Below are 27,155 nucleotides of genomic sequence, written 5' to 3' on the forward strand. Positions count from 1 at the left end.
ACAAGGTCATAAGTCAACAAGAATACGATTTTATCCTCACAAGAAACCCCAGAATAGCAAAATTTACAGTGTACCCAAGATACATAAACAAAAAGTGCCACCACCCGGTCGCCCGATTGTCTCTGGGGTCGGAAATTTGACAGAACATGCCAGCAGTTACATTGATCAGGTGCTGAGGCCTTATGTGGCATCACTCCCATCCTACATCAAGGACACCAAGGATGTCCTTCAAAGATTGGAGGGTATAGTTATTAATGAGGACACTATACTGGTGAGCCTAGATGTGGAGGGCTTATACACCAGTATCCTCCATCACAAAGGCCTAGAAGCCAATCTACACTTTCTCCAAACAAAGGGCCAACACTATACCACACACAGTAAGTTTGTGGTAGAACGCCTAACATTTGTCCTGACAAGGAATTATTTCCTGTTCAAAAATAAGATATATCATCAAACACAAGGGACGGCAATGGGCACGAAATGTGCCCCATCCTATGCCAATCTCTATCTGGGATGGTGGGAGGCCAAGCACGTATTCACGGAAGAATTAGAACACTTCACGTCACATGTACTTCTATGGACACGCTTCATAGATGACGTGCTCATTCCCTGGCAAGGCTCAGCAACATTACTAAAAGAGTTTGTCAATAATCTCAACTGTAATCAGTTGAATTTACATCTAACTCTGGAGCATGACAAACAATCAATATGCTTCCTGGACCTAAGAATCTCAAGAGGGCTCAATAACCTCATAGAGACCACAGTCTATAGGAAACCCACAGCCACCAATTACTTGCTAGAAGCCTCTAGCCACCATCCCAAAACGTTGATACAAGGCATACCTGTAGGCCAATTCCTTAGGTTAAGGAGAAACTGCAGCACCATCATAGAGTTTGAAACTCAGGCCAAAGCCATGAGCCAAAGATTTAAAGAGAGAGGCTATAGCAACAAGAGTATCAAAACAGCCTACAAAAGAGCAAAATACTCTGAGCGAAGAGACCTACTTACCAACAAAACCTTTACATACAATCAACAGGTGATAAGGTTCATTGGCACTTATAATAAGCAATGGCATTTGGCCAAGAATATTTTCAAAAAACACTGGCACATTCTGCAAGCCAATCAGGACATCAAAGATGTCATCCCTGCCTACCCTTCTATGGTAAGCAGGCGAGCACGCAATCTAAAAGACATCTTAGTCCACAACCACTTTACCGAGTCACCACTACGCACATGGCTACCATCAAAACCCCAGGGTAGTTTCTCCTGCCAACACTGCAAAGCATGCAAAAATGTCACTACAACGAAAACCTTCCATAACTGGGACAATACTAAAACGTACCAAATAAGGAAGTTCATAAACTGCCAAAGCTTTGGAGTAATCTATCAAGGGGTGTGCAGATGTGGTAAAATATATATCGGTAAAACTAAAAGACAATTTAAACAACGTGTACTTGAACACCTAGGCACAATCAGAAACAAAACAGACACCCCGGTATCAAGGCATGTCAACAACTGCCATAATGGTGACACAAATTTTATGTCCTTCAGAGGCATAGATCAATTCTCATTGGGCCAAAAGAAAGGGGATATTGACGTGATCCTCTTACAAAAAGAGTCACGTTGTATCTATACCCTGCAAGCACTTTCACCAAAAGGGTTAAATTGTATTGTATTGTATGTCTTTATTTATATAGCGCCATTAGTGTACATAGCGCTTCACAGTAGTAATACATGTGGTAATCAAATAAATAACAGATAATATAAATAACAGATCATGGGAATAAGTGCTTTAGACATAAAAGTAACATTTCGGAAGAGGAGTCCCTGCCCCGAGGAGATTACAGTCTAATTGGTAGGTAGGGAGAACGTACAGAGACAGTAGGAGGGAGTTCTGGTAAGTGCGTCTGCAGGGGTCCAAGCATTATGTATCGTGTTTAGAATATCCACAGTGCTATTCATATGCTTCTTTAAGCAAGTGTGTCTTAAGGTGGGTCTTAAAGGTGGATAGAGAGGGTGCTAGTCGGGTACTGAGGGGAAGGGCATTCCAGAGGTGTGGGGCAGTCAGTGAAAAAGGTTTAAGGCGGGAGAGGGCTTTAGATACAAAGGGGGTAGAAAGAAGACATCCTTGAGAAGAACGCAAGAGTCTGGATGGTGCATACCGAGAAATTAGGGATGAGATGTAAGGAGGGGCAGAAGAATGTAAAGCTTTAAAAGTGAGGAGAAGAATGGAGTGTGAGATGCGGGATTTGATCGGAAGCCAGGAGAGGGATTTCATGAGGGGAGATGCTGAGACAGATCTAGGAAAGAGTAGAGTGATTCTGGCAGCAGCGTTTAGGATAGATTGTAGGGGAGACAGGTGAGAGGCAGGAAGGCCGGACAGCAGGAGGTTACAGTAATCAAGACGGGAGAGAATGAGGGCCTGAGTCAGAGTTTTAGCAGTCGAACAACAGAGGAAAGGGCGTATCTTAGTTATATTGCGGAGGAAAAAGCGACAAGTTTTAGAAATGTTTTGAATGTGAGGGGCGAATGTGAGAGAGGAGTCGAACGTGACCCCTAGGCAGCGTGCTTGGGCTACTGGGTGAATGATTGTAGTTCCAACAGTAATGTGGAAGGAGGTAGTAGGGCCAGGTTTGGGAGGAAGTATGAGGAGCTCTGTTTTAGCCATGTTGAATTTAAGGCATCGGAGGGCCATCCAGGATGATATAGCAGAGAGACATTCAGAAACTTTGGTTTGTAAAGCAGGTGTAAGGTCAGGTGTTGAAAAGTATATTTGTGTGTCGTCGGCATAGAGGTGATAATTAAACCCAAAAGATGTTATTAGGTCACCTAGAGAGAGTGTGTACAGAGAAAAGAGAAGAGGTCCCAGGACAGAGCCCTGGGGTACCCCCACAGAGAGATCAATAGAGGAGGAGGAGGTGTTAGCAGAAGAGACACTAAAAGTACGATGGGAGAGGTAGGATGAGATCCAGGATAGAGCTTTGTTCCGAATACCTAGAGTATGGAGAATGTGGAGGAGATGAGGGTGGTCCACGGTGTCAAATGCTGCAGAGAGGTCGAGTAATATGAGCAGAGTGTAATGACCTCTGTCTTTGGCAGCATGGAGGTCGTCAGTTATTTTGGTGAGGGCTGTTTCGGTGGAGTGAGCAGTGCGGAAGCCAGATTGTAGAGGGTCTAGGAGAGAATAGGTGTTGAGAAAATGGAGCAAGCGAGAGAATACAAGACGTTCAAGTAGTTTAGAGGCAAAAGGCAGGAGGGAGACAGGTCGATAGTTAGAAAGACAGGTAGGGTCAAGCTTGCTGTTTTTGAGTAATGGTATGACTGTTGCATGTTTGAAGGAGGATGGAAAGGTTCCAGAGCAGAGGGAGGAGTTAAAAATGTGTGTAAGCGTAGGGATTATAGTAGGAGCTAGAGGTTTTAGGAGATGGGAGGGAATGGGGTCAAGAGGGCAAGTGGTAGAGGGAGAAGAGGAGATCAACAGCGACACATCCTCCTCTGAGACAGTGGAAAAAGACTCAAGGAAGGCAGGAGGAGAGTTAGGAAGAGGTGTAGGATGGGGGGAAGAAACAGAGGGGATGTTCTGCCGTATGGATTCCACCTTTTCCTTAAAATAGTCAGCAAAGTCCTGAGCGGAGATGGAGGAAAGAGAGGCAGCTGAGGGTGGTTTGAGTAGAGTATCAAAGACAGAGAACAGTCGGCGTGGGTTAGACTTGTGCATGTTGATTAGTGCAGAAAAGTAGGCTTGTTTAGCTTGCGAGAGGGCAGAGTTGAAACAGGATAGCATAAATTTGTAGTGAAGGAAGTCTGCGAGAGTATGAGACTTCCTCCAGAGGTGTTCAAAGGAACGAGTGGAGGAACGCAGCATGCACGTGTGGGAATTTAGCCAGGGTCTAGGGTTAGAAGGGCGAGGGTGGCAGAGAGAAAGCGGGGCATGTAGATCAAGAGACGAGGACAAGACAGAGTTGTACTTTCTGACCAGGTTGTCAGGGTCTGTAGCAGAGCTGAGAGAGGAGAGGGAGGAGTGTAAAGTGGACTCAAAGTCAGGTAAGTGAATAGAGCGCAGGTTTCTGCAGAACCGGGGGGTAGATGGAGGTGGAGAAGGGGAGAAGCGAGATAAAGAGAATGAGATGAGATGGTCAGAGAGAGGAAAAGGGGAAATGGAGAAATCAGAGAGAGAGAAGTTTTTAGTGAAAACCAGGTCTAAGTAGTGGCCATCCTTGTGGGTGCTGGCTGCAGTCCACTGTTGAAGGCCAAAAGAAGAGGTAAGAAAAAGAAAGCGGGAAGCCCAAGAGAGAGAGGGGTCATCAATGTGGCAATTGAAGTCCCCAAGGAGACGAACAGGGGAGTCTGAGGAGAGAAAGAAAGAGAGCCAGGATTCAAAGTGAGAGAGAAAGGCAGAAGGGGGATGAGTAGAGGTAGGTGGGCGATAGAATACCGCCACATGAACAGGGAGAGGAGAGAAGATCTGGACAGTGTGAGCATCAAAGGAGGGAAAAGCAAGAGAGGGGGGAATAGGAAGGGTTCGGTAACGGCAGACAGAGGAGAGCAGGAGCCCCACACCTCCACCCCTGCCATCAGGGCGCGGAGTGTGGGAGAAGGAAAGGCCACCATAGGAGAGGGAAGCTTCCAGAGCAGAGTCAGACTGAGTGAGCCAGGTCTCAGTTATAGCAAAGAGAAGCAGGGAGTGAGAGAGAAAGAAGTCATGTACAGAGAGGAACTTGTTAGAGAGGGAGCGAGCATTCCAAAGGGCACAGGAGAAAGGGAGAGAGGGGGGAGGGTGGCAGGGGATGGGTATGAGGTTGGAGGGGTTGACACCAGAAGGAGTAGAAGTTGCATGTGGGAGACGAGGACGAGAGCAAGTTGAAATAAGACAGGGACCAGGATTGGGAGAGATATCCCCAGAAGCAAGGAGGAGAAGCATGGATAGAAAGAGGATGTGTGAGGAGGATTTGTAGGGGTGTTTTTTAGTGCAGGGGATATAGCTGTGTGGTGTCAGAGGACGCAGGTACTGCTGCGGCCAAGTTTATTCGAGCATTTGCCCGTTCTTGGCCGCAGCAGTAGCCTGGCGCGCGCCCGAGAGTGACGGGCGCGCGCCGAAGCAGCGGAAGAGCGCCCTCCGATCGGGGCGCTCTCCCTACCGCTGCCGGGTCCGCCGGGTCCCCCGGAACCCCCTGCCGCTGTCCCGCGATCACGGGACACCAGGGCTCCCTCGGGGAGCCCCTGGACGCGCGTGCAGGGGGCGCACGCTCCCGAAGACGCGTGACCGCGCGTCTATGACACGCGGCACGCCGAGGGGCGGCCACTAGCAAGCCGGGAAATCTCCCGGCTTGCGGTACCGGCCACACTCGAATAAAGTGTGTCGGTACTGTAAGAAAGGAGTTCATGTGAACTGAGAAGTGATGAAGAAAGGAGAGATGGAGATATATGAATAGAGTTTGAGACATACTGAGGCTGGTAAAAAGAAGTGCATAATTTGAGAAGAAGTGAAGTCACAGCAAATATAAATGGTAAACGCAGCATCACAGCACTAATGATGCAGTCTGGTATTGATGATATCCTCCTTTCCAGCGTAGTTCAAATGCAGGAATCAGGGCCAGATGGGGTGTCCACTTCTTTCTCACTTCTTTTGACCTTCCTTTTAAACTTCAGTTGTTCAATAGTCATGCCACTTATAATGGGCTACTTGGATATGGGCTGCAAGCAGACTAGCTTTTCTGACTGGGTTTATATAGGCCTAAAAAGTCACTTGACAATGTTGTTCTGTCTGCTTAATTAGCACATCTGAGGCACATTCAAAGAAATGGTTTTCTACACAGGGTGTTCCCTGCCTAGGTGGCAACACTTAATTTGATTAGGGGTAGACAGAAAACAGCATTCAAATATGGATTTTACCTAGCATTGGATCACTTGCATATACTATATAATACACACAGCAGAGGATTTAGAGATGGATTTTACCTAGCATTGGATCACTTGCATATACTATATAATACACACAGCAGAGGTTTCATGTTCAGTCCTTTCTTATAACTATAACCATCCTATAATTGTCATCATGATATGGTTTGGCATTTACGAGTGTCTCACCTCCTACAGTACACTTGCCAGTAAATATAAATTGCAATTCAAGTTTAGGCTAACAACATCACAATAATGACACACAAACCTGATACAGTATTGTTATTATTCATTTGAAATTATCAGTGGTAACAGTTGAGATCCACAAGCAACAATGTATATGGTTAACATTGTAACCACAGTACTTATTAGATACAACCCAGCACCTATTGTCAAAGCACACAGACAGGCTTTAGAGCATTACAAGCTCCTGCACTGACAACCACTAGGGGCACATGTGCAGGCTGAAGGGTTACTCTAGGTCATAACCACCAGCGCTATAAATACTCCCAAACTCTCATCGGATCTCCCCTCCACACTGGCCATGATTAAGCACTACTAGCAAAACGTGCACGTCGGCAGAACTCCTCAGTTAGGTGCAGGCACTGAGCCCTCTGATACAGATGCTGCTATTTATGCTTAATAACAAAGCAGGCAGCGCTGAGACTCAGCTCAGACTCAGCTCTTGCACATTTTACACTCCTGTATTACCCGATGGTCTAAGGGAGCCTCCTTTTCTAGGGATTATATATATCTATACTGACAAGCTATACAGCAGCTGTAGAGTATACTTACCTGTGCTGTTACTCACTACCATTCACTGTTACAGCAGAGTAGCTCTAATCAGGGCTGTTAAGGTACTGTTCATGTTCTACACTTGCTGAGCTGAATTGTTTTTACACTTATACACCAATTACTCTGCACAGTAACTCCCATACAGGTATTTCCAGGTACAGTATAGCAATCAGTATACTGATTAAGTCAGTTCACAATCTTATATGGTTAAATAGCACACCCTTCAGGTCTGGGGCAGATGATATAGCAACTGCCACCATTTGTCTATATGGTGCTCTATTTAATCTATCACCTACTGCAGTTAGCAACAGGTTTTAGAAGTGCAGCACACTTTATTATAACTACACTGTGCAATATCAGCTAGAGCTAGAGGTCTTAACAATATGACTTAGAGCTATAGCTGTTGTGTATCCTTGGGGCAGTAATTTACACTGTTAATTTAACCCTAAGGCAACATAGGTGCATTATCTTATCAAGATTTAAATGGCACTCTATTGCTAACTACAGGCTGTGCAATCAACCCACCATTAGCAGTGTCATTTCAATACTATTGCACCAATGCACTACAAGTATATAATTGGCATTCTATATAAGAATAGTACTTATAATCCCTCAATCTAGCTTTCCCTCAGGCTTCCCTAATTAAGGTGGCTGGGGGCTAGTGTACTCAAGCAACACTTCAATAACGACAACCTACCTGGGGACTATCATATCCCTTAGGTAATTAAGCGTAGTGATACAGAGTTTAATCCTTTTTTAATCCCCATTGTTTATTATGTTTCTAATAAAGTTTAGTTTTAAATTTACACCATCATCTCAACACAGTGTATGAGTGCTCTACTGGGGTTCTTTCCTCCATTGTTTATCATATATATATATATATATATATATATATATATATATATATATACACACAGTCTTTGACAAATACGGTCCCCTGGACGCCTGGGGTGACTGCATTTTACCCCATGGCGAGTTGTTTCAGAGGAGCAGCATTTTGGCATTCTCCACCTCCAACTGCACTTAAAATGGCCACGCGGCTAAAGCAGCGCGCTACATGAGCAGTGTCAGCCCCCTCCCTCCTCCCCCCTTAGCCTCATCCTACAGGGGCATTGGAGGGGCGGGTCACTGTCAGGCAGGAGCCACCAGGAGTGTTGCGGGGCCTGAGGAGAGAGTGCTCCTGCTGCCAACATGAGGCGGAGGACATGAGGTGGAGTCAGCGGCAACGGGGACTGGACCAGGTACCAGGGGAAGCCGTCCCAGTGCTGTGTTCCCTCAGGTCCCCGCTTCCCCCCGGTCCCCGTGTCAGCCCGCGGGGCAGGAGATGGGAGCGTGGATGTCCCCTTAGGTCCCTGCTTCCCCCCGGTACCTATGTCAGCCCGCAGGGTGAGAGATGGGAGCGGGGATGTCCCCTCAGGTCCCCGCTTCCCCCCGGTCCCGTGTCAGCCCGCGGGGTGAGAGATGGGAGCGGGGATGTCCCCTCAGGTCCCCGCTTCCCCCCGGTCCCCATGTCAGCCTGCGGGGCGGGAGATGGGAGCGGGGATGTCCCCCCCTGTCCCCGTGTCAAACCACGGGGCGGGAGATGGAAGCGGGGATGTCCCCCCCCTGTCCCCGTGTCAGACCGCGGGGCGGGAGATGGGAGCGGGGATGTCCCCCCAGGTCCCCGCTTCCCCCGTGTCCATGGAGCGGGAGATGGGCGCAGGGGGGAAGCTTGGTGGTTGTGCTGGTCGCGGCCTTTCCTCTACAGTATTCCCCCCCCCCCCTGTGTGTAGAGAGAGAGAGTGTGTGTGTGTGTGTGTGTGTCTGTATGTGAATGTGTGTACGTGGATGTGTGTATGTGCGTGTGTATATGCATGTTTATGCGTGTGTATGCATGTGTGTGTACGTGTGTAAATCTTAATTAATAAAGCGCCCACAGAGTATACAGAACTTTACAAAATGTGTGTGTGGATGGGAGCGTATAAAATGGTGTGTGTAGGTGTAGAAATGTAAGAGGGTGTTGCATTTCTGTTCATGTGTGTGCTACTATGAAGCCTGGAAAATAATCAGATGCAGATATGATAGCCCCCCAGGGAATGTACCCCAAGAATAGGACAGCATAAGAACCTCTTATTCCCCTTTATCCTTAAGGCCCTTTTGTTCATATGACTATCAATGGACAAGAAACAGATTGTCTTGTTGACACGGGAGCTTCATGATCCACATTAAGATTTAAGAGTTTCAGTCTGCCCCCAGGAGTAGAGATAATGGTACAAGGAGTTGAGGGGCATATCGTGATACACTCTCTCTTCTGTCCATAACCCTTTGCAATTGGGCTTCTGTCTGTTGAACATTCTATCCTTCTTTCTCCCTCTACTTCCATTAATCTACTCGGTAAGGATTTGCTGTGTAAGTTAAGTTGTAGATGGAGTATATCTTGATGCTCCCAGGGATAATTCTAATTTAGCAGTTTCTCACATTTTGCCAGTTGGTTGGTCGGTCTCTCTCTCTCTCTGTCTCTCTCTGTCTCTCTCTGTTTCTCTCTGTCTCTCTGTCTCTCTGTCTCTCTCTCTTTCTCTGTCTCTCTGTCTCTGTCTCTTACACGCAAGCACCACACTTGCTCTCAACAATTATTCTACACCTGCTTTTCTTCCCGCCCCTGCCAATCGGTGGACTGAATACTGTACATCTAAGGAGGTGGATCTCATTCATTATATGAAATTTGTGTATGGTATAAGCGCTCTAGTGCCGTATCCATGTAATAAATCTGATAATGGTCATCCACATAAATCCACAGCACTGGTTCAGGGGGTTTGTATGTCTTACACAAATATTCAAGTGGTATGGAATCATCAAGGGGACCAATAATCCCTGAATGGGCAGAGCAAGTAGATATATCCCGCTACTCCACACCTCATTGGGATGATCCCCAGATCTCTATTGAACCACACAGATATGACAATGTTGAATGAAGATTTATACTCACATCTCTGGAGTGCCCCCAACCTGTGCGTGTACTGAGCCGTGCTGCCACTAGTAGAAAGTCCAGATCAATATCCACAGAAATGTAGCGCACCGCCAAAGAGAGTGGGTCAAAAAGTAGATTTAAAAAATCAATCTTTTTTCGTCCATAAAAAACGAACGTGTCAAAACCTCCTACATGTTTCATGCATGCCGCACTTTGGTGGTGCGGTACATTTCTTTGGATATTAATTTGTTTCTCATTCATTACCCTGCAGCCTTGTACTAACCTGCTATTGGCTACCTGCCCTATTTATACTCACCAAATCTCCTTCAATGTGGCTGAGCATAAACCTTTATTTATGTGACGAAGTGCCTGCCCCAACGCACCCTGCTGCCTTGCTGTTACCTTGCCTGAACTTGTCTTGTTTCTCTTGTTCCTGTTTGGCTTCGGCTTATACCTGGCTCTCCACACTCTCTGACCCCTGACTTTGGCTTGCATTTGGACTTCTACCTTCTCTACTCCAGGACCCTGGCTATGCACTATGACTATCCGATTTCTCCAACCCTAGACCATGGCAAGTATCACGACCATTCTGACTTCTCCTTCCCTGACCCGGCTACACAACCTTCACTCTGCACTCTGGACATGTTTGCCCAGTTGTAGGTTGGTGGTTACCAACATCCACACCTCAGCATCGTGGTCCCATCCTGTTTGTGATGAGCACCCATTACAACCCTATTAGCCGGGGACACTGAGTGAGTCTGTTATAATCCTATTTGTGCTACTATAAACCTGGGAATTCGGGAGCAGGACTTTCATAGTGAGTATTTGGGTGAAAATGTGATAAAAACATGTAAAAAAGTTGTGGGACAAAGGCGCCAGTTGCTCCCCATTTTACCCGCAGTTCGCGTCTAGTCTGCAGGTACCCATTTTCATGTATAACCGTTGTATTTTTTCCCTATGAAATATTGTGTACCTCATCCGGCCAAGCTAAGTTTTATCATCATATCCCTGAGCCCAGAGTTAGAAGAAAAAAGTTGTTTAAAATGTGGATTCATCACTATACACACAGGCCTGGTAATTCAATAAGCCAGATGTCTGAATAGAGATGTTGGATCAAAGCGGTGGATGGAAGTTGAGAGGTGTCGTTTGGTGAGCGGGGAAGGATGGAGTACCAGGTCTAAGAGACAAAGACTCCTTGCGGGGGAGACTCTTGTTCTCCCAGACTTGGTGAAGCCTACTCAGCAGGAGGTATGGGGCTAAGGGGAAGCCGTTGCACGTAGGGATGTTTCCAATTGGCCATTCAAATTTCCCGCTTACCGGCTTCCTGGGCCCCTAGACACAGCCCCTACTCTGACACGTGCAGCAAGATGATCCTCCCGCTTGTTATTGGCTGTCAAAGTTAGGATCCATTCTCTGATTGGATTGCAAGTCCCTCTTCCATGTTAAACATAGGACAGCGAGGTCTATTTAAGGGGACTGCCCGATCAGGGAACCAGACGATCTTAGGACTTGGTCCGGTGAAGCGCTGGTGGCTTTTCAAAAGTGCTTTGCTCCGAATAGCAAAGCACTCGGCACCGAGTTGGCAGAGAAGCCTAGCTTAGCTGAGGACAAGTTCTTAGAATCACCAAAGATGCAGCCAGCGGGAAAAGCCAGCTATTTCTCCAGGAAAGAATACCATCAGATAAGTGCTTACCCCTGCCTCTCTAATGCCTTGCTGTATTTCCTGAGTGCATTCATAAGGATCCCCATCCTCTGGGATCCTTATGAATGCACTCAGGAAATACAGCAAGAAACATTTATCAGACAAGGGTTACAGAACACTCCCCTTGATAATGCAGAATGGGAACTTTTTGTAGATTTATCCTGTTACAGAGATCAAACAGGTAATCTATGTGCAAGTTATGCAGTAGTAACTGTTTATGAGATTATAGAAGCCTTTCCATTTCCACTAGTTTGCTCCACACAAATTGTGGAGTTGTATGCCCTTAAACAGGCCTGTACTATAGTAGGTTTTCTGTGAAGGGTTTCTACCCATATCAAACCAGAAATGTCGTTTACCTCATTAAATGCCCATGCTGGATGGGTTATGTGGGGGAAACTACGCAATGTGTCAAGGACAGGATCCGACAGCACAAGTCAGCGATCCTGTGGCACATCACTTTACGCTGGCGGGACACAACTCAAGTCAGCTCCGTTTCCAGGTGATAGATGGCCACATCAGGAGTAGGCGTAGTGGCAACATTAAGGTGCAATTGCTGCGCAAAGAGACGCAGGGGATTCGGTGTTTAGGCACTATGACCCCAGAGGGCATCAATAAGGACCAAGACTTAAACTGCTTCATTGGAGTTTTGTTTCCTGCCCTATATTGGGGGTCTGTCACCACATCAGTTATGTAGGTGTATATGCGCTTGCCGTTATCCAGATGTTGCAACTCATACCTTCCCTTTGATTTACAGATCACCTTATCCACTGTGGCGTTGGTATCCCCCGCTGAAGTATGTGTCCTTCCCCTGCGCCTGCCACCATTGGCTGTGATCTGTCTTTGTCACAGTAGTTTCTATCATCTCTGCCCCATCATAGCTCCTTTTCCCCACATTTTCTGATTGATTTTGGCAATAAAAGAGACATTAACCCTTTTTATTGTGGTCACTTTATTATAGATGATTTGTATGCCCTCCAGTGTAGTGGTGTGTGCAATCTTGGTACAGTGGTTGTTGTCTACAGCTTCGTTTGATATATGTATAACCTCTGTGTTTGTGTCCCTCTCTACACTATATCCTGAGCTTCTGCTGGTTCGCGCTGCACTATGTTTGGAGATGACAGCTGCTGTTTCCTGCATCCCTCTGATCTGGACAACGGGCTTACAGGATCTCACTGCAGGTTCCCGTGCGCCTGTGCACACCAGCATCCATGGAGTCTGACTATGGTGGCTTCCAGGATTGTGGCGTTACAGCCATTTTCTACTGCGCATGTGCGGACCGGCATTTCTCCCCTTCAGACATCTGCACACGGAGCGGTGACGTCATCAGATGGGGATGTTTAAACAGACGCACACATCTCACTGCAACCTCTGCTGGGCTGTCTGTACAGACTTGGACCGTGCTTTATCCCTCTGGACTTCAACCGTTCTGGTAGAATTTTTTCTACATAACTGTACAGTATGTACTTACTGTACACTTTTTTATTGCAGGTCTGTTGCGAATTTGATCATGTGTGTATGCTTTGTTGTATTTATTTTGGATGTCAGCTTTTTACTCTGATTTGCAGGTCTATGTTCAGGATATTACATTCCTTGAGAGCCCCTCTTTGCCAGCTATTACCACTTTAACATCCGTTTATGCCTAAAGCTGTTGCCCTGTGCTCTGACCTCACTATTCACTAGTCTGACATTCCTTGCCTCTGGGATTTGAGTCACAGGGTATAGGGAAGAGCCAGGGAACTACAGTCTCCCTGGGAACGGGCCTGAAGAAGGAGTTTCATATCCCAAAACGTTCGTTGCCCACCATGCCCTGGACTTTCTTTCCTCACCTCCCCCTTTCCCTCTTCCCATCCCTCCGTCCTTTCCCTGTTTCTATCCCTGATTTTGTTTATTCAGATTTCATTTGCTTTTGCTGTGCATCTTTTGCCTATAGACATCAGCAGCCATCATTTAGCTTTTGTTGTGCATTTTTATACAGTATATACCATTACATTCTTTTGGCTGATCCATTTGTTTATGCTGTATTACTGTGTGTACCGGGAACAGTTTGTTTTTTGTGTATGATTGGGAGGAATTAGAGTCATCTCTGTTCCCTTGAGCACCACCTGATTAGATTCACTTTTTCATCACGAGTGCTGTCTAGTATATTTGTTTAGTTGCAAAGAAACTGCTGCAGGACTTTTTCCTATGATTTGGGTTGCTCCTCTTGATAAACAGTGATTGAAGAACTCACTTCACAGGTAAAAATGTCCAGGATGTGTCCAAGGCTCTGGGCATTACTGTACCTACCATCTTCATTGCGCATATCACCTTCAGTCAGCAGGTGCCGTAGAAAAGGCCAATAGGATTCTTAAGCTTAAGATAGCAAAAAAATGAGCTCAAACAAGTTTGAAATGACCAGACGCTTTACCCTTAGCCCTTGTGAGTATGAGAAGTACTTCGGCTAGGAAACGTAACTTAACACCGCATGAGATTCTCTTCGATACATGTGTCTCACTTCAAACTTGTCCCCCCTGATCCTTCTCATAAGCTCTGAGCAATAGTTAGCTTGTAGACAACAAGCTTATCGGGTGTGCACTCTCATCCAGGTATATATTGAAAAGACAAACAAAACACAATAGTGCAACAGAATATAAGAATGAGGAAATCTTTCCTAGCCAATATGCAGATGTGGTCCTACTCACATTTTATATGAGCAGTTAGAGCCTTGTAGTTGTTAGAGTAACCAACTCAGATAGCAGATCCCAGGAGGAGATATCCCAGATATGGAAGAGAGGACACAAAAAAAATAGTGCAGGTTGCTTTATAAACAGAAATTATTAAAAAAAAATAGTAGCACTTACAAACATAGGTAGACTTTGGGAATTTGGACCACCCTGGGTCATATAATGGGCGAAAGTCCAACAATCCCTGTTCCGTAGGAGAAACCACGTGGCGACCGTCCACTGCTACTACCTGGGTCCAAGGACTCAATCGAGAATGGGCAATCACTCACAAGACCAAGGTCCAGAACACCACCTATGTCCGTAAAACCGCCCGACGCATTTCGTTCTCGTGAACTTCTTCAAGGGGCATTGATATTTGTTCCTCTCTTCCCTCTTATAATTTCATTTTCGCGCCATTCTGTGACACGCAGTGACGTCACCACGTCTCCCCACATCACTATACGCATGTGGGTCAGTGACGTCACCACATATGCGCCATCTTGTGTGTCACAAGCTCTGAGGGAACAAGTCCCTCCCCTGCCTCAACACACAGCCATTCCGGGGGGCCTTGTGACCTCACAGCCCCGCCAAACCTCACGACACACATGCGGATCACTGACGTCACCGCGCATGCGCCGTCATGCGTTCCTGCTATAATCTATCAAAAATATATATATACGGCAGCCTGAAGGGGACAATTCATACAGTATGCAGAATAATTAACAAATAACAGCTGCATGCATTAAAAAAAATTAAAAGACAAACTACACACACTGGATATAATACATATCCAGACATTCTCACTGTGCAGTGTCTGATTGCAAACACACTAAGAGCAACTTTATCACAAGCACAGCACATGTGCAATTAGCTACAGGTGGAACTATTTACCCAAATGGTGAAGTCAGTATTTAAAGGACATTTTGGACTATTTTATTCATATACCCCTGAGGAAGAGAGCAGATCGCTCTTGAAACGCGTAGGGTGGAGGTTCAAGCCCCCCACACATTGGTGTAGTACCCCCCGTACATCGGTGAATCAACGAGTACCTGCTGACAAGTTGCGTCCACGAGCGGATAGAGACGCCAGCTAGCAGTGAGCAGCAGATAGACGAGCTCACGGTGGTCCGTGGCTGACATCGTGCTGAATCAGCTGCAGCTGAGTTCCATCTGCTCAGACGTGCTTCCTGGAGCTGCAGGAGTCCCCGCTGATGAGCTGCACCCACGAGCCGACAGAGACGCCAGCTAAGCAGAGAGCAGCACACAGATGAGAGGGGATACTCTCTAAAATATCCACTGCCTGCAAACCTATTCCATCTGGTGAGTAGGCATTGCTATCATCAACATTGGTGCTACGGAGCAGTTGAACCACCTATTCAGATTTTTAATTGCTTAAATCTATATGTCCATGCAAATTGTGCATTATATTAAATATTAATTGTTATTAAATGATTTTATTGTCCTAAAAATACCATTTCAGTATTCAGCTGTTATATGTTGTCTTATATGTTGTTTGTTTAATGTTTCAACAGTATTACGCTATGTGTTGTGCTTTCTCTTTGTTTTCAAGCCCACCGTGAGGATCAACAATCTTCACAACCAACAGGCTTGGTTTTCGTATATCCTTTATAGTGGAAAAATTTTATAGGCGCCCACGGAACTATTCCCTGTCCATACTGTTTTCCTGACCAGGGGGTCAGGCTTTGTGTCCTAGGCAGCCCCTTATGTATAGTTTTATTTAATATATAAGGTAATAGTTACCACACCATACACATTGCGGTTAGCGCTACCTGTTTTGTTGTTTATATCCAGACCAACTACCAAAATATAATACAAGCAATATCTAAAAATGATAAAAACACAAAAAAAGCTTTAAAAAGGCATAAAAGCTAGCACAATAAATAGGGGGAATGCATATATAATCTAATATACAATAAGACAAATGTAGACGATTGACAAATTCTAAAAGAGAGAAATTCTTATTAGCAACAATAATATATAAAAAATATAAATACATTATAAAAAATATAAAAAATAGATATTAATAGTGGTAAGCAGCACGGCAGATTAAAATAGTTATATTCCAAAAACAAAAACTATAAAAATATGTACACAGTAGAAGAAATATAATATAGTAAATCTATACAATATATACATATAAAAAAGTTGAATACAATACATCAAAGACTGAGAGATTTAAACATGACACCAATCATACCAAAAAGGCATTAAAATAAAAAAATACATTTAATCCTTTGGGATGAAGAGTTCTAAGTGTATGGATCCAAAAGGATAGTTGCAATAACCTATCACCACCTCTCCAATGATGTTGCACTTGTTCAATTCCCAAATAGAGGAAATCTTTAGGAATAGAGTCAAGATACTTTTTAATGATATATATATATATATATATATATATATATATATATATATATATATATATATATATATATATATATATATATATACACACACACACACATATATATATATATATATATATATATATATATTTATATTGAGAACAAAACATTATGGACAGCGCCCGTGATAGCATACACCCAAATTGCTGCAATCCTGAAACTGATTGACCAAGATGCCAAGATATATATATGTCTTAGACAGGTCTGCAACCCCGCCTTTCACCATTATCACCCAGCACACAGCACTTCCACTGCAGCAAAGGATTCTGGGAAATGACATGCAAATGGCCATGGTGAAAGGCGGGGTTGCAGACCTGTCTAAGACATGCAAATGAACATACAGGAATATTTCCATTTGCTATATGCTTTGCTGTGGAGGTGTCACGATGACATCAACTTTTATCAACACATTTATATTTCTGGGTACTTGATTGAACAGAACAAGTTGCAAAATAAATTGTGATTTATTTCCTTAATAGACAAACACACAACATCTGCAGAATACACTTAAAACCACACTCACTGGGATCAGGAAACGAAATAAATTGTTCTTGGAATGAAAGAAATTGTCCTTTGTTTGCCAGTGGAAGAAATGCAGCCTTGGTGTAACAGGAGACTTATCCCTGTTCAGGTAATGTTCCTCTAATCCAGCAGTGTGGTGGTTAACTGCTGGTAGTCAATTAACAAAACACCACCTGCCTGATTAAATGGCTTAGAAAGCCTGTCTTTTGAAACAGGAAGTGAGAACTCTTTAGCTGACACCTGAGCTGAACTTGGAGACACACTTGTCTTGAGCTCTGCCAAAAGATAGCAGAGCTGCTTTCAAGACACAGGGAAAACTTCTAAACCTGTATGCTGACCAACCCTGGAGACAAGGGAGCTGAAGCAGGGACAGTGAAGATTTTCCCTCCAAACCACCAGGAACAGATAAGACTTTCATTCTTAAAAGACTGCTTATATCTGCTTATTGCATGCTATGTGTTTGGGGTTGGGAGAATTGCTTAACTAATGGAGATGTGAACTAATTGCAAGGATTTCACTAGAAATACTCCCAAGTGAATGGAAGCTTTGTTCCCCCCTCTGTTTGGATAATTTCCTGATGAAAAGGAAAAGGCACAATAAAGCCTATTATAATTTCACATTATAACGACTCCAATTGTGTACCTCTGTGAACGTCCGTCTACACTTGGTCCTGTGGTTATGTGGTTGTTAACGCATTCACTCCTGGACTGGTTGCTGCTGTACTGGAGCAAAGTCTTGCATCTTTACATCATGGATTAAAATTCAGAAATCACACTGGGAAATACCTGGGAAGCCACAGTTATAGACTGGCCAAAGCTATCTTTAACATGTGGATCCAATCCCCTCGTGGGAACAAAAAAAACCACGAATAGCCAAGTGACCCACAGTTCATAAGACGGTCAAAAGGGCTGTCCGGTGGGCAGGGCGCATGGGTCAGGTTGACGCCCATGCCACTTAGCATACCTGGGCTACACCCATTTCTTGGGGCCACTGTGTCTGGTCTCTGACTTAGAGGTGTCACTAGCCTGACATCTGCTGTGCATCAGTATGCCAGTATTGTATACATTATGGGCCTCTGGGTATCGTCATAATTGACACTCTTTTAGACAGGGGGACTCTAAATCTGTGGGAGCCTTTTGAGGCTCCATCATAAAAATAATTACAACCCGTTCAGGCTTGGTCATAAAAATACCGAAGCTCATTCACCTATATCACAGCTGGATTTCCAAGTAATTCCTGCTTAGACTTACAAAAAAATACCTCCTGCCTTACATTTAAGATCTTCTATCATGTTTTGGTTAGAGGATATGGCATGCAATGCATCTTGTCTTTTACCCTCGCAGACAGGGAATGGCCTGCACATGAGGAATAAAAGTGGCGGGGACAGGGCAACAACAGTAAGAAGCGCGTCATTCCCCTCCCCTTGATACACACCCACGGCATCTAGCTGTCCCATTCGCTGAGAGCTGCAACCAATGAGGTTATACTTCGGCGATTTTCGCGCCAAAATCACGCAGCGCGATGACGTAGGTGGGCGGGGAGTGCTCTATAAGAATGTGAGGGCGAATGACGCGAATCAGCTCTTTGATAAAGGACAATCCCTGTCCGAAACGCGTCAGAGTGTGTGTCCCCTATACTATGCAATACTAATAAATATATTTTTAACCCACACCTTGCTGGTCCCCTCTCCTACTTGGCTGTGCACCGCTGCAATGCCAGGATTTCTCTTCTACAACAACAGTAATACATGGCAAATCAGGTATTAACCCTTTCCTCCCCGTCACACCTCCCCCACTCAAGACGCAGGGACTGCCCTGACCACCCCGTCCGGTGGCTGGGCTGACCTGCCAGCTCTTGAAGTTAGTACGTCCTGAGGGCTGTCCTGGCGGGAAAGGCCATCAGCATTACCATGCTCACTTCCCTTCTTGTGCTGGATGGTGAAGTTCCACTCCTGTAAGGCAAGACTCCAGCGCAAAAGTTTAGCATTTTCCCCCGACACCCTCTGTAACCAACTCAAAAGATTGTGGTCAGTTAATACTGTGAAATGTCTGCCATACAAATAAGGCTGTAACTTCTTTGGAGCCCAATGACTCCTTCTCAATGGTGGCATAGGCCACCTCTCTGGGCAGCAGTTTGCGGCTTAGATATACTACTGGGTGCTCATCGCCGTCCTCCCCCACTTGGATGAGTATAGCTCCAATGCCAAAGTCGAGGCATCAGTCTGCACCAGGAACTTTTTTGCATAGTCTGGAGCAGCAAGTATAGGAGCGCTGGCTAGTGCAGTCTTTAATGCCTGAAACGAGACCTCACAGGCAAGAGACCAGACTACTAGCACAGACTATCGCTTCTGGGTCAAGTCAGTCAGGGGTCTGGCAATGGCACTATACTGAGGGACAAACTTTCTGTAGTAGCCTGCGGTGCCTAGGAAAGCCATGACTTGCTTCTTGGTTTTGGGAACGGGCAACTGCACTATAGCCTCCACCTTAGCTGGTTCTGGCTTAAGATGCCCGCCACCCACTCTGTGCCCTAGGTACAATACCTTTGCCATCCCTACTAAGCACTTGGTGGGTTTCAACGTGAGTCCCACTTCCCTAATCCTGGCTAGCACCGCAGCTACATGCACTAAGTGTGAGTCCCACGAATTACTAAAGACAGCAATGTCGTCCAGGTATGCCCTTGAAAACCCTTGCATACCCTCCAGCAAGTGATTGACCAGGCGTTGAAAGGTAGCCGGTGCATTTTTCATCCCGAATGGCATCACTAGAAATTCATAGAGGCCACTTGGGGTAATAAATGCAGACTTCTCTCTAGCCTCCTGGGTCAATGGGATCTGCCAGTGCCCTTTACTGAGATCCAAAGTCGTCAGATACCTTGCCCCCGCAAGTTCATCTAACCACTCATCCATGTGGGGCATGGGGTAGGCATCTGACACCGTGCCCACATTGAGCTGCCGGTAGTCCACACAGAACCGGGTGGTTCCGTCCTTCTTAGGCACCAGGACTATCGGACAAGCCCAAGGGCTCTGGGATGGTACAATTACCCCTAGGGCCAGCATCTCTTCTACCTCCCTCTCTATACTGCCCTTCACCTCTGCTGACACTCTATAAGGGTGCTTATGCAGAGGTCTCAGATCCCCTGTCAGCACTGGGTGTTTTGCAATGTGTGTCTTCCCTGGCTTGTCTGAAAACAGAGCCCTATACTTCTCTAGCATAGCCCTGGCATCTGTTCTCTGCCTGACACTCAGCTGAGCCCCTATCTCCACCTGCTCTATGGTACCTCCCTGCCTAGCCTCCCCCAGGAGATCGGGCAGAGCATTGCTCGCCGGATCCCCCATCGGTGGGCTGCAAATGGCCAGCACCGACGCCACACTCGGTGCTATGTACTCCTTCAGCATGTTGATGTGATAAATCTTATTTCTCCCTGTCTCAGCATCTACCTGTACAACATAGTTGCACTCGTTCATCTTTCGCAGTACCGGATACGGTCCCGAACAGGCAGCCATTAATTTGTTCTCCTGAATGGGCTTGAGAACAAGTACCTGCTGTCCTGGGATGAACTCTCTGCTACGGGCATTCTGATCATACCAAGTCTTCTGCTTGGTCTGAGCAGCCCATAGGTTGTCCTGTGCCAACCCCATGAGCATCTCTAACCGGTGTCTGAGATCTATCACATACTGAAGCACAGAAGAATCAGTAGTGGTAGTCTCCCCTTCCCATCCCTCATGGAATAGGTCCAGAGGTCCACGTACCTTGCGACCATATAGCAGCTCAAAGGGAGAGAAGCCTGTGGATTCTTGCGGTACCTCTCGGTACGCAAACAGCAAATGCTGCAGGTGAATCTCCCAGTCTTTTCCCTCTGCCTCTATAAATGTTCGCAGCATCTGCTTCAGGGTACCATTGAACCTCTCACATAGTCCGTTGGTTTGGGGGTGGTAAGGGGTTGTACGCTGGTGCTTCACCCCGCACGCCTCCCAGAGACACTGGAGCAATTCACTCATGAACTGCGACCCCTGATCGGTTAGGATCTCACTAGGGAAACCTACCCTAGAAAAAATGGCTAACAGAGCTTTAGCAATGGCCCTAGCATCAATACTGGCAAGCGCTACCGCCTCAGGGTACCGGTTGGCAAAATCCACCACCGTGAGAATGTAGCGCTTTCCTGACCAACTAGGGACCATGAGAGGTCCCACGAGGTCCATAGCTACCCGCTGAAAGGGTTCCCCTATTACAGGTAACGGGTTCAGGGGTGCCTTCACACGGTCACCCGCCTTACCTACTCGCTGGCAGGCATCACAGGAGTGGCAGAACTCTGCCACCTCACTGGATGCCCCCAGCCAGTAGTAACGCTGCAACAGCTGGGCTCGCGTCCTAGCGACCCCCTGATGCCCCTGAATGGAGTGGGCTACCCGCAACAACTGCTGCCTATATTCCCGGGGTACCACTAGCTGTCTCTTCCCTGTCCATACCTCATCTAACCCGGTGGTCCCTTGCTCTCTGTATAGGAGCCCGCGGTGCCACAAGAAGTAATCAGACCCCTTGCTTGGCTTAGACTCGGACGCCCGCAGTCTCATGCCCTCCAAGCTGGGATCAGATCGCACCGCATCCCTAAACTGGGCACCTAACTCTGGCCACCCCCCGGTCACATCTGAGTCAGGGGGACAGGGAACAGGTAAAGGGAACAGTAAGTCAGTGTCAGAAAGCGACTGAGTCTGGCTTACCTGTCTGGTCTCTGCAGAGACTACTGGAACTGTAGGTCCCAAATGCAGGGGGACCGGGGCTGGTTCTGATGCAATCCTTGCTGACTGGTTCCTGGTGATAAATATACACAGAGAGGGCACGTCGCTACACCAAACACACATACACTTGAACAGAAAAGAGTCTACCTGGTGCAAGGGAGAAAGCACAAATCAATACACACAAATAATCCAAGGATTATAAATAGCCCCCTATAATTGCACTCAAGGTAGGTGACAAAAAAATCTATTGTCTACTAATAACTGGCTAGATAATAGCCAAATCCTAGCATAGGATACACCGCCAAAAGGTCACACTCAGAAATAAAAATAAAAAGACTTTAAAAGTTATACTGTAAAAAACGACGAAACACTATAAAAATGCACAACAGTGCATAGATAAAATCCCCAAATGTGTCTGGTCACGGTACTATATGAACGGATGGTGTTCCAAACATATAGCTGGTAGTGAGTCAAATGCTATACACAGAGCTGCACTATTGCATAGACTGTTGTAGTAAATGGTAAATGGATATTGAGGGAAGATAGCAGTGGGCTCAATGCAACTACTGTACTATATGGTAGATGATCTAACCTGCAAAACCACTGTGTAGGGTACTCGGTAAACTCAGGTATAAGCAGTAAATGGGTTAATATAGAGGCCCCAAGTTAACTTGATTAGGACCAATACACCCATATACAGAATAAGCATTCACATACAGTCGTTGACAGTTCTCAATAATAGACTCTGAGTAGTGAATCTGGGTAGCTCGCACAGCAATGCACAGAATGAACACTCCAATGCACAGGTTGAGCACTCACATACAGACTTATGGCTGTTGTCATTCATGGACTTTAAATAGTCACTCTGGATAGCACATACTGCAAAGTGCGGAAGTTCAAGCCCCCAAAGAGTGTGAATAATATCAGACCCAAGTAGGATAGTATACAACCTGATTCGTGTTAGCAATAGGCAGCCTGTTTGCTCCGTGTATGAACTGGTGCGACCGTTCCTCCAAACACAAAACGCGCATGCGTCAACGTGATGATGTAACAGCGTACCCCGACGTACGTTTCACGCGTCACCACGCGCTTTCTCAAGGGGGAGGAGTAGGTAGCCCAACAGGTGCCAGCTCAGTGGTAAAAACACAGGTAACGTGTCCTAGGTCGTTACCCAGCAAGACTTCAGCAGCTAACCCTGGCAAAACCCCCACCTCCCTCATGCCACGTCCGGCACCCCAGTCCAGAAAGACCCGGGCAACCTGGAGTGACCGCGGTCCTCCGTCTGGCATGGTCACTTGCATCCCGGTGCCCGGGAGCAAATCCTCTGGCCGCACCATATCAGGGCGAACCAGAGTCATGGTGGCACCGGAGTCTAGCAAGCCATCCGCCTGACGGTCTCCGATGGTCACCTTCCACAGATGCTTCTGCCGGACATCGTTGGGCTGCATCCCGACTGGAGCAACCTGATGTCCCCCGCTCTCAGCTGCTGATCCTGAGGTGGCAAGTGCAGTCTCTCCACTGGGCATCCCTCTGTGGGCTGGTTCCACGGCTGTACTTGGCTCCTCTGTGTGTGCCAGTCGCACACGGGTGACCGGCCTCGCAGCTGGTGAGCGTTGCCCCTGATGGGGTCCCTTGGACCGGTCCTGGTCTGGACAGTCTGGCCTGAGATTCCTGAACTTGTTGCAACTTGTTGCAACTTGCCCCTGTAAGATTCTGGGGTCAGGGCATACTGGGATAGCAGCTTGCTTTTCACATGACCGTAGTCATCGGAATCCACGAGTGGAATACCCATCACAGTCCGTTTGGCTTTGCCAGATAACAGTGGTCGCAGTCTGACCGCCCAGTCCCTTCTTGGAATTTGGAACCGGGAACACTGTGTCTCGAAGTCATTCAGGAACACATCGAGGTCATCTGTGCCATCCACGAACTTGCTGAAGCTGTGATGATCCACCCGGGAAAGACCTTGTTCCCCGTTTGCAAGGTAGGAGTTGTGGGTTCTTCCGAGCACTGCTGTCAGGAGCTGTACCCACTCCACAGTGCTAACACCCGTTCCCCATGTAGCCAGAAGTGCAGTGAGCCCAGGGACGGCACGCTCGGCAGCCGCAGCTGCTACCTCGTCCGCAACCCCTGGCGCCAAGCCACCCACGACCGGGGATCACTAGCACTCTCCTCATGTCCTTGCAGCCCCGGAGTTGGAGGGACCTCCTGCACTCCGGGCTGAATAGCATTTGCCAACACAGCAGCTACGGGGACTTGCCCCTCTGGTAGGACCCTGCGGTCCTCATGATGCTCCAAATCCTCCTCCAGTTGTGCCTTCGACCGCCCATCTGTCGGTAAGCCATACCCCGCACATCTCTCCACAACTTTGTCTCTGGTCCATGACCTGAACCTTCCTGAGCGATCGCTCATGGTGCCTTCGGAGTATGGGTGAAGGGAACAGTGAAGTCTCTCGTGCTCTTTAGAAGTGTGTGTCAGTTGCTACTTGTCTGAGGGGCTTGCAAGCTACAAGGTCCTCACTATATTACAGAGCCCGCAGGAAACTGCAATATAGGTTCAATCAGTATCCGGCCAGCTGCCACCAGTTTTTTAAAAGCTGGTCACGATTACATCAACTTTTATCAACATATTTATATTTCTGGGTACTTGATTGAACAGAACAAGTTGCAAAATAAATTGTGATTTATTTCCTTAATAGACAATCACACGACATCTGCTGAATACACCTAAAACCACACTCACTGGGATCAGGAAACAAAATAAATTGTCCTTGGAACGAAAGAAATGGTCCTTTGCTTGCCAGTGCAAGAAATGCAGCCTTGGTTTTAAAAGTCCTGTGGTTATGTGGTTGTTAACCCCTTCACTCCTGGACAAGTCTTGCATCTTTACATCATGGATTAAAATTCAGGAATCACACTGGGAAATACCTGGGAAGCCACAGTTATAGACTGGCCAAAGCTATCTTTAACATGTGGATCCAATCCCCTCGTGGGAACAAAAAAAAACACGAATAGCCAAGTGACCCACAGTTCATAAGACCGGTCAAAAGGGCTGTCCGGTGGGCAGGGCACATGGGTCAGGTTGACGCCCATGCCACTTAGCATACCTGGGCTACACCCATTTCTTGGGGCCACTGTGTCTGGTCTCTGACTTAGAGGTGTCACTAGCCTGACATCTGCTGTGCATCAGTATGCCAGTATTGTATACATTATGGGCCTCTGGGCATTGTCATAATTGACACTCTTTTAGACAGGGGGACTCTAAATCTGTGGGAGCCTTTTGAGGCTCCATCATAAAAATAATTACAACCCTTTCAGGCTTGGTCATAAAAATACCGAAGCTCATTCACCTATATCACAGCTGGATGTCCAAGTAATTCCTGCTTAGACTTACAAAAAATACCTCCTGCCTTACATTTAAGATCTTCTATCATGTGTTCGTTAGAGGGTATGGCAAGCAATGCATCTTGTCTTTTACCCTCGCAGACAGGGAATGGCCTGCACATGGGGAATAAAAATGGCGGGGACAGGGCAACAACAGTAATGCATGGCAAATCAGGTAGTAACCCTTTCCTCCCCGTTACAGGAGGGTTTTTGTCACTTTTTTTACCCATCATAATTTAACTAAGTATGGTAAACCCCATTCTCATTGCTTCATTGCATAGCCAGTTAACCAACCCAACACTGATGAGACCCATTAAGATCGAAACGGCTGTCTATGGGTGGGTTTTCTGGCTATGCATCTTAACCCTGACTGTGCTTAAAGCTGTGACCATGCAGCAAGCTTAAGGCTATAGGGAACCATGTTAAAAATGGTTTTGTAGCAAAAGGTGACACTGTGTGCCCATTTGCATGTCATTTCCCAGAATCCCATGCTGCAGTGAAAGTGCTGTGTGCTGGGTGATAATGGTGAAAGGCGGGGTTGCAGACCTGTCTAAGACATGCAAATGAGCATACAGGAATATTTCCATTTGCTATATGCTTTGCTGTGGAGGGTTTTTGTCACATATATATATATATATATATATATATATATATATATATATATATATATATATATATATATATATATATATCTTTTTGCTATTTTTCTGCTGTCTCTCCTTGCTTTCCCAACAGACAGCTTGTTTGATGAAGAAACATTAACAGAGAATGTATTCCTGAAACAACAAATAATGTATGCGAAACATCTGAACTTAAGTAATTGTTGGATAAGCAGCTCTACAACTATTAGTGAGGGCCACTCTATTCCTTTCATAGATGCTGCATGGACTCCTAGTGATATTGAGAAGAATGGGCCAATAACACCAATAGTTCCCAGTCTTTTAGGAGTAACGTTACAAAAATCAATAAGGCTAGCCATTTGGTTCGGTTTAATGTTCCCAATAAGGGTTCTCTGTGTTTTATCAACACAGGGTCCACGAAGGTTTGGAGTTCAACATGTACGGGAACAGGGGGTTGAGTAATAGCTTGGAAGAATAAGTGAGCAGGGAATGTCACTCTTAGGCAACTGCCAAAAATACTAGCTTTTTCCATCCATGGTAGACAAACATGGGAAACACTCCCTAGCTTTGCCATTAGGATTGTATTTTTTGTGCGGACATTGGGCATGCGGATATCTTCCAGCTGATTTTAACCTCCGTTCCCCCAGTCAGGCCAGTCCTATATCTGAAATGTAAATTAATAAAAAACGAAAAAACTGCATGGACACAACCGACATCTTGCATGCAGAGTCTCATGCCATAGCCGCATTGATACCATGCCGGCTCTCCAAAATGAAAATATACCTACATAAAGCATGAATATGATGATGCACAATTGTATAGATAAACATACCAAAAAGCTCAAAAGAATATTTATGTAAACTAACTTGTAGTCTATCCATAATAGGCTATAATGCTATAATGAGGAAAAAATCACAAGCTGGACATGAAGCTGTAAGTGAACACAAGCAGAGCTACGTAAACCTAATATTGGATATTCATACACGAATGTCAAAAGCAATTATTTATATGATAAGCTACTGCATGGTAAATGAGAATTTATATTAGTATTTTATCTGGTAGTGTTAGGACTTGCGGATGGGTGTCTGCCTAGTTGTGGCTCGCAAGCTTGCAACACTTTGGCCAAAGGGTTAAACTAAAAGACCCTTTTTCAAGAGAATATATAAATATTTTACTGTGTATTTCTGTCATGTTGGATGTAGCATTGGGCTTCTCGGTCGTCTGTTGTATACATATGCCACGCTCAATAGCACTCCATTTTGACACTTAAATACATACATATATTTTGTGGGGGCTCAGGGGTTCCCAAAAAGAGCTTGCTGGGGTTTTGTGTTCTGTTAAGCTACTGCATGGAACACATAATCTGGCAAATCTACAAGTATATGATAACCCATATAAAAAATTTAAATAGGGTGAATGTAGTACCCCAAGC

The 27,155-nt window shown here is 46.0% G+C and overlaps 2 protein-coding genes across 6 annotated transcripts in view; one reads left to right on the forward strand and one right to left on the reverse strand.

Moving 5' to 3' along the window:
• Positions 1 to 27,155, reverse strand: part of LOC142491684 (acetylserotonin O-methyltransferase-like) — a 74,182-nt gene that overhangs the window by 14,099 nt on the left and 32,928 nt on the right. Inside the window, exons 4-5 of one of the 3 annotated variants that reach the window (XM_075594603.1) lie at positions 21,706 to 21,796; positions 18,833 to 18,939 (exon numbers count right to left, since the gene is read on the reverse strand). The exons of the other annotated variants lie outside the window; for them this stretch is intronic. Coding sequence (XP_075450718.1) covers positions 18,833 to 18,939; positions 21,706 to 21,796 — 198 coding nt within the window. The remainder of the gene's footprint in view (positions 1 to 18,832; positions 18,940 to 21,705; positions 21,797 to 27,155) is intronic. 3 annotated transcript variants of the gene reach the window in all.
• LOC142491685 (uncharacterized) overlaps positions 12,664 to 27,155 on the forward strand; it is a 143,641-nt gene continuing 129,149 nt past the window's right edge. Inside the window, exon 1 of one of the 3 annotated variants that reach the window (XM_075594608.1) lies at positions 12,664 to 12,830. The gene's annotated coding sequence lies outside the window, so the exon portion shown is untranslated. The remainder of the gene's footprint in view (positions 12,831 to 27,155) is intronic. The other 2 variants (XM_075594609.1, XM_075594606.1) reach the window with 2 other exon arrangements.

The sequence above is a fragment of the Ascaphus truei genome, chromosome 3 (genome assembly GCF_040206685.1).
Source record: "Ascaphus truei isolate aAscTru1 chromosome 3, aAscTru1.hap1, whole genome shotgun sequence".
Classification (NCBI taxonomy): domain Eukaryota; kingdom Metazoa; phylum Chordata; class Amphibia; order Anura; family Ascaphidae; genus Ascaphus; species Ascaphus truei.